At 40.5% G+C, this 13,879-nt stretch overlaps 1 protein-coding gene across 5 annotated transcripts in view; it reads right to left on the bottom strand.

The window, feature by feature from the left end:
- Positions 1-13,879, bottom strand: part of Lancl2 (LanC like glutathione S-transferase 2) — a 103,095-nt gene that overhangs the window by 33,687 nt on the left and 55,529 nt on the right. Inside the window, exons 9-10 of one of the 5 annotated variants that reach the window (XM_046460394.2) lie at positions 13,461-13,559; positions 2,031-2,151 (exon numbers count right to left, since the gene is read on the bottom strand). In XM_046460394.2, coding sequence (XP_046316350.1) covers positions 13,465-13,559 — 95 coding nt within the window. In that variant the 3' untranslated portion in view covers positions 2,031-2,151; positions 13,461-13,464. Of the gene's footprint in view, positions 1-1,290; positions 2,152-10,522; positions 10,784-13,210; positions 13,560-13,879 lie in introns of those variants that run through there. The other 4 variants (XM_046460387.2, XM_058584797.1, XM_046460370.2 and 1 more) reach the window with 4 other exon arrangements.

Here is a 13,879-nt window from a genome sequence, read left to right as displayed (position 1 = left end):
AGTCACCGAATGCACACTGTAGAGATGATGGTGTATAACTTCAAATGTTTGGCCATAAAAGATTGCAGTTTCTGCCTTGGACTGTCTTAGATTCTTGCTCTGGGGGAATCCAATTACCATATCATATGGACACTAAAAAAGGCCACAAAAAGAATGTACTAGATTGGACAGAGTCTCCACCCTCAAATTCACATGTGTCCTAGCCACTCAAAATGAGATCATATTTGGAAATAGAGTTGCAGACGTCACTGGTTAAGATATCATTGCAGACATCTTGCTGGAGTAAGGTGGGCCCATCATCAGTATGACTGGTTTCCTCATAAGAAGAGGAAAAGAGACAGACACTGGAGAACAACTTGAGAGGATAGAAGCAGAGACTGGAGTGAGACATCCATAAGGCAATGATCACCAGGAATTGCTGGTAACACCAGAAGCTAAGAGAAAGGCATAGAACAGACCCTGCCCTGGAGCATTTAGAAACAGCATGACTCTGCTGACACTTTGATTTCAGATTTCTAGCCCTCAGAACTGTCATTTCAAGCCACCTCACATTGTGGTGCTTTGTTATGACAGTCCTAGAAACCTAAGGTAGAGAACTCCTTCTGCCACAACAGCACCAAACTGCAAGCCCTGTGAGTGAACATCTTGGAAGTGGTCCTCCAGGTCCAGTGACATCACAACCACAGACTCAGGAGGGAGCCTTTGTCAAAACTGCTCAGCTAGACTGCTCTTAAATTTCTTTCACACAGAAACAGATATGTTTATTATTATTTTAACCCACTATGTATTGGGGTAATTTGTTACACAGCAATAGATAACTAGTACTGCAAGAAATTTAGGGGAAGGCTATACCTAGGCATGAATGAATATATTGACTTCTTTATTTTATAATTTATCTATTGTAGTCTAGAGCTTTGATGGTGGTTTGGAGGCTTGTCCTGAGTTATCAACTGACATTGGAGATACTTGAACTGGGATGGAAGGTAACGCAAAGCAGCATGGCCTTAGAAGTGCTTGGAAGACTGCTCTTCAGTCTGCAGAGCACCAAACCCCAGCACTGAACACTTCTTGGTTTTTTTCCTTTGCTTCCAGATTCTACTAAGACACAGCATCTTCTCCACCCCTCCCCACTGCCTGTGGCCCCTAGTCCTACTCTCAGAGTATTGGTTTCATACAAACTTTTCTAGGACATTAGATTCCCATGATCCCAATCTTGAAGAATTTCAGAGAGTACTATTTTAGTCAGCTTTTTTTTTTAGCTGCTGTGACTAAAAGACCCAACCAGAACAATTGTAGAGGAGGAAAAGTTTATTTGAGGGCTCATGGTTTCAGAGGTCTTAGTCCATAGAAGGCAGGCTCCATTCTTCGTGGCTTGAGGTGAAGCTGAACATCATGGTGGGAGAGTGGCAGAGGGAAGCAGCTCACATTGTGATCAGAAAGCAGAGATTCCACTCTCCAGATAACAAATATATACCCAAAGCCATGCCCCAATTTCCACCTCCTCCAGCCACACCCTACCACTTCAGTTACCACTCAGTTAATCCTCATCAGGGGATTAAATCACTGATGGGTTAAGACTCTTAAAACCCAATCATTTCTCTCTGAACCTTCTTGCATTGTCTCACACGTGAGCTTTTAGGGGACACCTCACATATAAACCTTAACTAGTACAGAAGAACAGAGATTATCATAATGAACTGTTATGTGCTTGTCACAAGCATCAACAAATCAGAGTGTATGGTCAATCTTGTTTCACACAGATCCCTCTGGCCTTTGCCTGGATTATTTGGAAGTAAATTTCAGACATTTCCTCCAAAAATATCTCTGCATATAGCATATCACACTTAGTTAAAAATCAACAATAATTTTTTAATGTCTTTAAAGATCTTATCAGTATCTACAATTTCCTTCTCTCACAACTTTTTAAAAAATTGTGTCAGGATCCAAGTAAGATCCAAACCATAAAATTGATTTCTGTATCTCTTGGAATATATAAGTTTCTCTATTTCTTTTTTATCTTTTTGCTTTTTTTTTTTTCTTGGAAAAGAAATTGGGTCATTTGTCTTGCAGGTTTACCAACAGTCTGGAATTTGCTGACTGCATCCATCTTTAACATGTTTCTTTGCCCTGTGCTTCTGGATTTCTTGCAAACTAAGAAAAAAAAAAAAAAGATCACATTCAGTTGCTTTTTTCTTTTTGTTTACTTTCTTTTCTTTCTTTCTCTTTTCCTCCTCCTTCTTTTTCCTTTTAAAAAATATTCAGAAAAGCAAATATAATGGCAATTTGCAACAAAAGTCCACATGTAAGATTTTTCTTTTTCTTTTTAAGGGTCTACTTCAGCAGTGGGTATATTTCCATCAGAAGGCACACAATGTCTACTGATCTCCAAAGAGCCATGGATGATCACTGCATAATTAGGAGACAAAGCAGTTCCATTTACCCTCTAATATTCCTTCAAATGTATCATAGGTTATAACTTTGAGACCCATACTTGTTTGAAAAAAGTACCAAAAAGAAATAAAGCTCATGTACATGATTTTGTGCTTCGACTTGAGCACAGCTTTTCACTGCTGCTTCACTGTCTCTATTCACTAGGCTCTAGATGTCGTAATGTCACACTACTGCCCATTCAAATGGCTCATCTTCTTCCCCTACCCTCACTCTTCAATAAGAATAGAGATCAGTTTCATATTTATCTTTGACCTTGAAACATCTGAATGCTATTCTGGTAAACTTGTGTTTGATTGAACATCTGTTCCACAACTCACTGGCTATATGACTTTGGGTAATTCTCCCAACCTTCCCAGCCTAATAGGTAGTAAACTGTGGCTGATAAGCCTATGCAGAAGCCTCAGCAGGGCAAAATGGGATAATTGAATGCAATGATGCTTATCAAGTTGCTTTGCACAGTGCTCAGCTCAGTAAATGGTTGATATTATTATTATACATTAGAAATGAAATGCACTCAAGCAGTTAAACCCATTAAATGTATGAAAGCCTAGAATAAAGAACGTGAAGAATCCCTGTTGCTATGTCCCTTGAGTAGGCCCTTGGGAACATTACCAATGACTCAAGATGTGCTAATTTTAAATTAAATATCACATCTCTCTAAAAGAGCTAGCCATATGTCGGGTGTGTGTGCTGAAACTGCAGTGTCTAAGTGGAAAGAGCTGTTCTCTGAAGGAAGTGGTTGTTATTCCCAGGAGAAACAGGAAAATGGTGTTGTATAGGCAGAAAGAACCAATAAAAGCTCATTTACCTGGGACTGAAGCTGCCCTACTGCTCTCTGAGGGGAGTGCCAGCTGCAAAAGCAACCAATTCCATTATAAAATACTTTTTCTCCTAGAAAAATCATCTGATGTCTATTAATTTGAAAGTGGCATGTATTGAACATGTGCACAGTGCCAGGTGTGTTACTCAGATTATTTTGTTTAATCCTTCCAACAACTCTTTAAATTAGCATTGAAAGCAGCAAAACTCAGATTGAAACCGAGAGAATTTGGATGTCAGTCATCATTCTTGTCATAGTCTCCATATATGTAGGTTGAGTTACTGAATAAACCATGCCTATATTTCCCCAAGGTGCTTTAATTTCACAACTTGTAAAATTATTTGGGTGAGGAATCAAGGAATTTCAGGCATCAGTATAATGCATCTGTGAAGTTAGTACTCCTCAAGCTGGGGAAAGAGGGATGGTAGCCTTTGTCTTATCGTTGCACCACAGGCCACTGCAATTTCTGCTTCCTTTGTCTTCCCTCTTCCCCCAGCCACCTCCTTCTGGTCTTCATGACCCCTAAAGTTGTCCTCCCAGAGAGAACTAAGAGAAACACAAAACAATTGAGAAACTGCAGTATCTTGCCAACACTAAATGTTCTTAGTTTGTGAATTTTTCCCTTTGACAAAAAAATTAGGTGGTTTTCCTTATGAGACAAAATAAATAAATAAATAAAAAGACATTTGCAAAATCATTCAAAGTGAGAGAATGTCAAAGAACCCAGAATAGTCTGGCAATGTAGAGTGCAGACAATAGCGCCCTCCCCTGACTAGTCCCCGAGTCTGGTTTCAACATAAGAGCATGATGTTCAGAATGGAGACAAGGAGCAAAGGGATGTTTAAATTCTGTTCAATATGTGGTGATGATGGCTGTGCAGAGCTTAGAGTGACACAGGAAGAGTCACAGGAAGACTACCGACATTAAAACCCCTATGGGCTCAAAAATATCTGGCCACTCTCTGGCCCTTCAAATTTAGGCAGGAGCCTAAGACAGTGAGTTTCTGAGGAGCCTGGGCAAGAGCTTGTGACTAGGTACATTTGGGCTTCCTTCCAAAGTCCCTACAGCCCAGGCTGTCCCCCCACCCAGGTGTCCTCCCGCCCTATGGGAGAGGAGAAGAAACAGGCACAAAGTTGGGGAAGCCAAGAAGCAGATAAATGGGTGACAAATGACTGAGCAGAACATGGTAACAGGAGGATAGAGGAACACAAGTGAGCCCTGAGCACACAGTAAGGAGAACAAGAGCCAAAACAAGGAGAATAAGGGAGAACCTGTCATTTACTTAGAATCCCAGCCCATGGCTGAGCACCTTTGATGGCAGTGAGGAGGTCAGGTCAAAGTAGGTTTAGACAACGATCTAGGTGCCCTCCCTTAGCCCAGTGCAAAACTGGAGGCTTTTTTTTTTTTCTTGGATAAAGTAAACCAGAGAGGTTTTGACCCAACATTAAGGTCTGAGTGCATGCTGTGTGCTGGGGTGTAGTTCAGTGGTAGAGCCCTTGCCTAGCATGTGTTAGGTCCTGGGTTCAATCCCGAGCAGTACATACACACAGATTACCATCTTGAAGAAATGGTGGCCTCTTAGCTCTCTTCCCCCATTCCTTCCTATTTTGTCGCAAGCAGGGAACTGGGTGGGCTCAGCAGGAACTGAGGAATCCCAGAAACTGACCTTTGTGGTTCCCAACTAAAAGGTCCATCCCAACCACACTACATAGCCATGATTCATCTATGGCCAAATATTTTCCATCCACTTTATCCTCCCACTCATAACTCTGCAGCCTTCTGCAGCATGTCACTGTGTGAACCCTTTAATATCAAAGCTAAATAAGTATGGATGAAAAATAAATATTAGACAAATATTTATGGATGAAAACCAAAGCCAACAAACAGGAAAAGGCAATTCAGATGCACTAAAAAGCAAGCTGACTGTGGCCAGAAGTTGACTGGTCTCAGCTATATGCCCAACCATGTGGGCCTTGGATGCTATCAATCTTACCTCCAGGCAGCTTGCCTCCAGACCAGCCATTCTGGAGCAACGAGAGGACCCAAGGGAGAACCTGTTTTCCTGACGTGGGATTCTGGATCAACAGCTTACTATGGAATATGTTAAAAATATAAACTTTTGGGCCCTATCCTGGACCTACTGAAGAGGAGGAGGTTCGCCCCTCAATCTGTCTTTCAGCAAGTCCTTCAAGTGATCTTTTAAGCATGCTGAAGTTGGAGAACCACTCACTTGTTCTCCCATCCTCCTGGATAGTATTTCACACTGCTTCTTCTCTCTTCTAATCCCAACACCTCCTCCTCCTCCATCCTTACTTAGCAGATGCTGCCTTGCTTGCTTCGACTTCACTTCAGAGAAAACCGAAGCAATCAGGAGAGAATTTCCACAGCTCCTACCACCACCCACCGCCCACCAGCATCTGTTAACCAAAGTTAAATCAAATGTCCGTGCTCCCATCTGAAGCAGTTCAGCACTGGACACTAGTTCCCACCCCTCCTCTCCTATGCAAGGACAGCAAACCAGCACTTTCCCCTTTCTGTCCTACATCATCATTTTTTAACTGCCCATAACAGCACTCCCATCAATTAAAAACATGCTGTTATTTTTTGAAACTTAAAAGTGTTTTCTTGATCACATTGCTCTCACCAGTTATGGCTGTTTCTTTCCTCTCTTGTAATAAACCTCCTTTCAAGTGTGTCTATATTGCGGACCAACTAGCCAATGACTGCCATGCAGCTTAATCTTAAGGTCAATTCTCAGTCTTTATCTTACTTGTCAAAGCATCAGAAACAGCTGATCACTCCTTTCTGCACATAGGTTCAGTGTTCTCACTGTTCTGCTTAAGGCTCTGTCTTCAGTGCCTCTCTTCCCCCTGCTCTCTTTACCCTCATTTCTTTGGTGATTTCATCTGGTCTCATGGATTTATATAATGTCAATATACAAATAACACCAAAGTGACAACTCTATTTCAGATTTTGCTTCATGCTCCAGACTACTCCATGTCTATTCAAACTCAACATATTTAAAGCTCAACCCTCGTTTTGTTTCCATATCATTATTTTACAATGTATGAGAAAATTTTCTTATTTGTTAATTTTGTGTCTCCCCACCAGACTACCAATTCCTTATGGTAATGTTTTTCTTTTTTCTTTCTTTTCTTTTTTGACATGGGGGATTCATCTTAGAGGCTGTATCCCCAGCCCTTTCTATTTTGAGACAGGGTCTTGCTTAATTGCTTAGGGCCTTACTAAGTAGATGAGGCTGCCCTCAAACTTGCAAACCTCCTGCCTCAACCTCCCAAGTTACTGGGATTACAGGTGTGCACCACCACACTGGCTTGGTAATGATCTTTGCCTGTTTTGTTCACTGATAGGTTCCAAGCACCTAAAACAGGGTATGGTGTAGAGTAAGCACTGTGAATATTGGTTGAATAAATCAACATCATCAGAAAGAAACGATACTGCAACCAAAAAAATAAAAATAGGATACCATAAATATAAAAGATAGGCTGAGAATAAGGAAAACTCTAGGAAAAGAAAAAATGAAATAGCCAATAAGAGGACTGAAAGATAAAGCTGAAATCTCAAGTGAGTAAAGCAAAAGAACAAAGAGGTGGTATAAAACGTTAGAAGAAACCAGAGACCATATTGAAGGTTTAACATGCAAATAATAGGTGTTCAATGAAAAGGGACAAGGTCGTCAGAGAGGAAAAAAACATTAAAGAAATAAATTAAGAAAATTTTCTAGACTTGAAAAATACGAGTTCACAGATTGGAAGGGCCTACCAAGAACCCAGGACTAGTCCTATTATCATGACAAATGAAAAAAAAAATCCTACAACTTACAAAACAATTGTAAAAAACATAAGATCATGTACAAAGAAATAACACAATGGCTGGGAAATTCCCAGTGGCAAAACTGAATGCTTGCAGATAGAATAATGCTTTGCAGTTCCAGTAGGAAAGGGATCTCCAACCAAGAATTCTGTAGATAAATTGTGACTTAAGTGTCAGGACACAGTAAAGACATGTTTCAGGCAAGCAAGAACTCAAAACATTCACCTCAGCTGCAGCGAGGAAACAGCACTGCAGATGGACACGGCCCTTCTTTCAGCTACTGTCAGCCTCTAGAAGGGATCCTGGGGGCACCCAGGTGAGCTGGACTGGTTTACTGGAGAAATGTGGAGGTTGTTTCCTTCCTTTTTTTTTTTCCTTCAGGGATACTCGACCAATGAGCCATATCCCAAGCCCTATTTTGTATTTTATTTAGAGACAGGGTCTCACTGAGTTGCTTAGTGCCTTGTTTTCACTGAGGCTGGCTTTGAACTCGTGATCCTCCTGCCTCAGCCTCTCAAGTCACTGGGATTATGGGTGTGTACCACTGTGCCCCATGGTTGTTTCTAGAAGCTTAGAGTGAAGTATTTGATAACTTCATTACAGTCTCCACTGGAAAATTGTTTGCAAAGATGGCCTTGTTGGTTCTTGGAAATATTAAAAAAATAAAATCTTTGATTATGGGTGAATGTATGATATGCTGTTTGGTACAAACAGGTATGTATCCTCCTATGGGCAATACTTTGAAGGGTAGGCTAAGATCCTATGTGACCTGCACTTTATCTGATAACTGGTCCTATGAGCCACAACATTATCTTGGACAGTTGTGGGTTAAGGGTGGGAGGTGGCACAGAACCAGGGAGATTTCCTAAGGAACTCAACACAGAAAAGGCCAAAGGAGCTGACAATTCAGCCTCTGAGCTCTCAAATTTTGAGCACACCTAAAATTGGACATGGATATCCTCATTTCTGTGGCACTTTTCCCTTTGAAATACTTTGGGTCAGTGAGAATCTTACTCCCTACCCACACATCCCCACCCATACAATGTGCATGCACAATACAGCTGGCCAACAGCTGTGGGCTGACAAGCAGAGCAGTGATGAAGGCTTGTGGTGATACAAGGGATTTAGTCATTTATTTGTCCTGAAGATTGAACGCAGGGCCTTGTACATTGCTGAGCACATGTTCTTGCACTGAGCTACAACTTCAGCCCAAGTATAGGATTTTTATGCTGGACAGATAGGTGCTTTCATTGTACTCTTTAGGCAAGTGAGCCTGTTTCTCCACATAAAAGTTATAATACATCAACACTTTCAGCTCCCTATTATGGAGCACTTACATGTGCTGGATACCCCCCCGACACACTTTTTCATATTACTTCTTTTGGCAACTGAATATGGCAGATTCTCTTTGTCATGACTTTTTATTTGAGTACTGGAGAATAAACCCAGGAGTGCTTAACCACCGAGCTACATCCCTAGCCCCCCTTTTTAAATTATTTTTTGAGACAGAGATCTCACTATTAAGTTGCTGAGGCTGGTTTTGAACTTGTGACCCTCCTGCCTTAGCCTCTAGTTGCTGGGGTTATAGGCATGTGTCACCATGCCCAGCAATTGTCTTGATTTTATAGAAATAAAACCAAGCCTTAGGAAATGGCTTAGGTTCACACTAAGTAAGTGGTCGAGCTAAGAGGTCAACACAAGCATCAAAACCCCCCACTTTTTACCTACACTTCACTAGCCTAGCAGTAAAATGGTGTTTTAATCATTTTTTTTCATCTCTGAAAGCCTTTAAAAGAACAATTAGAAGAGGAAAAGTTTTTTGTCTCAATTTCAGAGATTTCAGTCCATAGAAGGCCAATTACTTTGCTCTGAGCCACGGTGAGGCAGAAAATCATGGTAAAAGAGTGTGCCCCAGGAAAGCAGGTCAGGACATAGCAACAAGAAAGCAGGAGAGAGAGCAAGCTCCACTCACCAGGGACAAAATATAAACCCCAAAGCATGTACCCAGTGACTACCTGAACAGAATAGGCAATGAATAGAACACAGCTTTCCAGAAGCCTGATGGCCAATTATGCAGTCTGAAACAGTGGCTGAGCAGGTAAATGATAGGCACCAACAGTTGAGTCAAATTGGAATTGACACCTGGCTCTCATCAAGAAAATCTGATATGGAAAATTGAGACCTGCAGGTGCCATCTTTCACTGTGTATTTGGGGGTCTTCCTAAATGAGCATGGTATCTGATTTTAGATTCCTCTGCCATGCTTATCTCCCACAGCATCTGTGGCTCCCTGCTTTGAGGCCCAGCTTGCCAATATACATTCTTTAACCCACAACCTGACACCTGTACCTTTTCTGGTCACAAACCACTTTGAGGCTCTGATGAAAACTAGTAACCCTCTCTCAGACAAAGACATAAAATTTTATATATGATTCAGTGGGCTCATAGCTTCCTGAAGATCATCTAAGTCCCCATCCCTACTATACATGCAGACTCTTGCCAAATGTAGAGGTTCATGAAAGGTAGATTCCCTACAAGCTGCAGCAAGGAGCCTGGGGTGAAGAGGGGACAGTTTTTAAAGATGTTTTTTTGAGAAGCTAAACTTTAAACTTAGATAATTGTTTTCTTTTTTGATTTAGCAAATGAAACAATGGGTGTGAAACAGCCTAAGTTAAAGATGTTTCCAATTATAACAAATGGTTGTAGAGCTCCTCCCTGCAGAGCAGGTTGTAGGGGAATGGAAATGATGAGGACATAGAGAGAATCCCTGCATGGGTCGGCCCTGCCTTCCATTTTCTAGTTGTATGCATATGGCCAGGTCCCAGAGCCTCTTGGGTTTCATTGGCTTACCTCTGCATCCGGCATGTGGGGGAAGAGTACTGAGTGCAGCTTAGAATTGCTAGGACCACTGGCAAGAACCTCCTGAACCCTGACTGTTCCATGAAGTAGGTGTGAGACTCTGGGAGAGTTCAGAATTTTCTCATTTTTTAAGAAGGTAACAATAATATTGCCCATCTCCCCATGATGTTGAGAAAATAAAGGGTCTGTCACAAAATTGAAGTTCAACATTTGTGATTGTTCTTCTTATTATCCAAGTATCAGAAGGTCTTGTTGAAATTTAAAAAAAAAAGTGCATGTATAGAGCCCATTAAATATAACATCATGGGTAACCACCACATTCACATAAAAAATCAAATCTTCAGGGCTGGGGTTGTAGCTCACTGTTAAAAGCACTTGCCTTGCATGTGTGAGGCACTGGGTTCAATCCTCAGCACAACATGAACACAAATAAATAAAGATATTATGTCCATCTACAACTAAAAAAAAATTTTAAAAAAATCAAATCTTCAGAATAATTACCAGTGCATCTCACCCTTACTCACACAGATAGAATGGAAAGAAATGAAGATTCCACAAGTTATCACACAAAACTGTCTTTTACTAATAAAACCAAAGAACCTCAAATACTTTTTGTGGACTTTAGCTTTTTTCCTTCAGATTTTGAAATGGTATTGTGCATGTACATATTTTTAAATTTAGGTACATTTGGAGAACACAGTTGTGGACACAAAGAAATACAAGAAATGAATGAGATGTTCTGAAATCTGATTTCAAACACTTGTAATTATTAAACTGATGTCTGTGAATCCTGTCCTGTGAAGTATGTGCCATTTTTCCTCTGCTTTTCATGATGGTGAGATCACACAGCAGCCCATGTAACAGACATGAGAAGTATGTTAACATAGAATCAAAGAACTGTACATCTGTTAATATCTAGTGGAAGGTGTCAACCCAGCTGGCTTAAAAAAATCTTTAAATAACATTTCCATTTATTCCATGAATACTTTCTTTCCCTTAGTGCGTTAATTAGAAAGACTAGTAAGTATTTTTTGAACATGCACATACGTGAACACATCCAGCATCCTGATAAAAATTAAGAGTCACCCTTGCTGCTGCTGGACTAGAGATCCCTGGTCAGAATCAGAGATTCTACTGGCTGACTCCTCCTTGCAAAAAGCTGTACTAGAGAGCCCCAGGGAATTCCTGGAAGCCCCAATTGTTTCCCTTGAGAAACAAGACAGGCAGGGCCTCATTGGTAAGCTGGGTTGTATATTATTCTTCTATGAAATGGATAGGGAAGATAGGAACCTTGTTGTTTGGAAGAGATTGAATATTATGTGGGGCCTTCTACAAAACAGTTCCCGTTGGCTTGTTCATGATGGCATATCCTGCCTTTAGGTAATGACTTCCCGGAGAGACCCAGTTTAAGCATAATTATGAAGACTTATACCCATGGAAGTCATCACCCTAACATGAACAAAAATAATAATGACTTAGAAGCAAGAGCGTCTTCAATGAAGACAGTCACTAGGCATCATTTAGAAACTGAAGGTCACATGTTTAGGGCACCAGACTCTCAAATAAGGCTCAGCAATGCCCAAAAAACTGCATAAGCATGAAGGAGACTTATCTTCTAAACTGATATTATTATTTATCCTTTATAAAAGGAGTGGAAACTTGGGCTGATATTTAGACAGTCCCCTGTAGACAAGGACTAGACCATTCCAGAGTCCTATCTTGTCTTTTGTGACAATGCCTTACCTTGCCTAATGAGAATTACTTAGAAAATCCTAGACCTCTTGTACCATGATGACAAAAGCCCTTCTAAAAACAGAAATCTACACAATAGAATTACTAATGATATACTAATCCAAATTAATGCCCCTTTTTTTTTTTAAAAAAAAATAGTCATCTGGATAATACCATAATTTTCTTGTCTAGAACCTTATGTTGTTCCCCATATGCATAAATGCAGACTAGTACTTTTAACTACCCAAAAGTGTACAAAAAGGAATATATTCATCCCAAATTTACACTTTTGATCACTTAAACTAAATTTTTGAAATAAGTTTGGTTGCAGGGACATTGGTCCAACTGAGGATCTTCCTGTTTATCACCCATCTGGAATTGTATCCACATAACCAATAAGTTATCATATTGATAAAACTGAAGTGGGGTCTGTTGTTTGTTTTTATTTTTGTGATACTGAGGATTGAACCCAAGGCCTCGCACATGCTAGGCAAATGCTCTACTATGAGCAACATCCCAAGCCCAAGGTGGGGTCTATTTTAATAATATACATCTGGGTACATGTTCTAGAATTGCCAACACTCAGTCATTACTACTTACAATGTGGTCATTAAATTTACTCTTGGTGGAGCTGGGAATGTGGCTCAAGTGGTAGCGCGCTCGCCTGGCATGCCTGCGGCCCGGGTTCGATCCTCAGCACCACATACAAACAAAGATGTTGTGTCTGCCGAAAACTAAAAAATAAATATCAAATTTACTCTTGGTATTATGAAATACATTCCTCAGAGCACTAGCTGCTTGAATTGCAAAGAGCTTTTGAACTTTAGGCAAAGTTCCTGAAATCTCTGCCTTGCTAGACTGGCAGCTCTAATGCACTTCCTGGGGTTTCTTAGAAACACTAAAGTGAGCACAAAACACAAAGAATAAACAGTATTCAACTGTATACTCCCCAAAAGTTCCCAACAAATGCCCTCTTGTCTGCTGTTTCTGTTTAGGTTTTGGAGTGGTCTTTCTCTCATAGTCTTCTGAAAATACCCAGGGAAAATGCTGACAGTCAGTGGGATATCACTCTAGATTATCTTTCTTTTTTCTTTTTTTTTGGTACCGGGAATTGAACTCAGGGGCCCTTGACCACTGAGTCACATCCCCAGCCCTATTTTGTGTTTTATTTAGAGACAGGGTCTCACTGAGTTGCTTAGGGGCTCACTTTTGCTAAGGCTGGCTTTGAACTCATGATCCTCCTGCCTCAGCCTCCCTAGCCACCGAGATTACAGGCATGTACCAACATACCTGGTTATATTATCTTTCTGATACATAAGAGAGATATCACCTGACTGCTCCCCTATCTGTCAACAGAGATGACACTCCACTTTTTATGTTATATACAGAAAGGTATGGCTGCCCCCATACGCTCATGCATGCTCATCTCTGAGCTCATGTGAAGAGAAGGGCTTTCCATTTAAAACAATTTACACCTACAGACAACAAACACCAAGAAACATGCAAACACCCCAGGGAACCTGAAGGTGAAGACTTCATATTTTACACAATGAGGGGACACTGTTACAAAATGTTGATGGGATGGTTTCTGTTACTCATGCTCTAACTTGAGGGTCTTTGCAACAGAAGGGTGCCTGTGAAGGTGTTTGCTTTTTTTTTTTTTTTTCATCTTCTTCTTCTCTTTCAGGAGTTACAGGTAGTTCTATGTCAGGCACTATGCAATCTGGTGGCTTTTGGTCCAACATGTATTTTAGTTATCTTTGCACCTTTTTAATTTCTTTGTGAAATGCCAAGTTCAAATGCTGGAAATCGTGATGTCTCTGGTACCAGGATGTCAGAGAGAAAGTGAATAGCGCCAGCCATGCCTGTAAAGCAAAATGTGGATCTTTTTACAAATAGTCATGAAGGTTGTATCTGCAACAAAGTAACCTTCAATTTTTTCCTCTACTGGGGGCTCTAAGGATATGAGAAAAAGTACTGGGGAATTCAAAGATGATTTCATTTAAAAAAAAAAAAAGAGGAAGAAAAGAAAATCCTTATATTAATACCCAGCAAGTATTCTTCATTCTTAAGTTTTTTTTTACAGCTGGCTCATGAGCTTTCATCTTATGTCTATAATACTACAGAATCACTACCAAAGAGCTACAGATGCTAATCTGGAGGTGTAGCTCAGTGGCAGAGTGCG

This window comes from Marmota monax, unplaced genomic scaffold (genome assembly GCF_021218885.2).
Source record: "Marmota monax isolate L192 unplaced genomic scaffold, Marmota_monax_Labrador192_F-V1.1 WCK01_AAM20220418_F8-fsc00219, whole genome shotgun sequence".
NCBI classification, from domain to species: Eukaryota; Metazoa; Chordata; class Mammalia; order Rodentia; family Sciuridae; genus Marmota; species Marmota monax.
The sequence above is the reverse complement of the archived record's forward strand: the minus strand, read 5'-3'. Positions and strand labels throughout refer to the sequence as shown.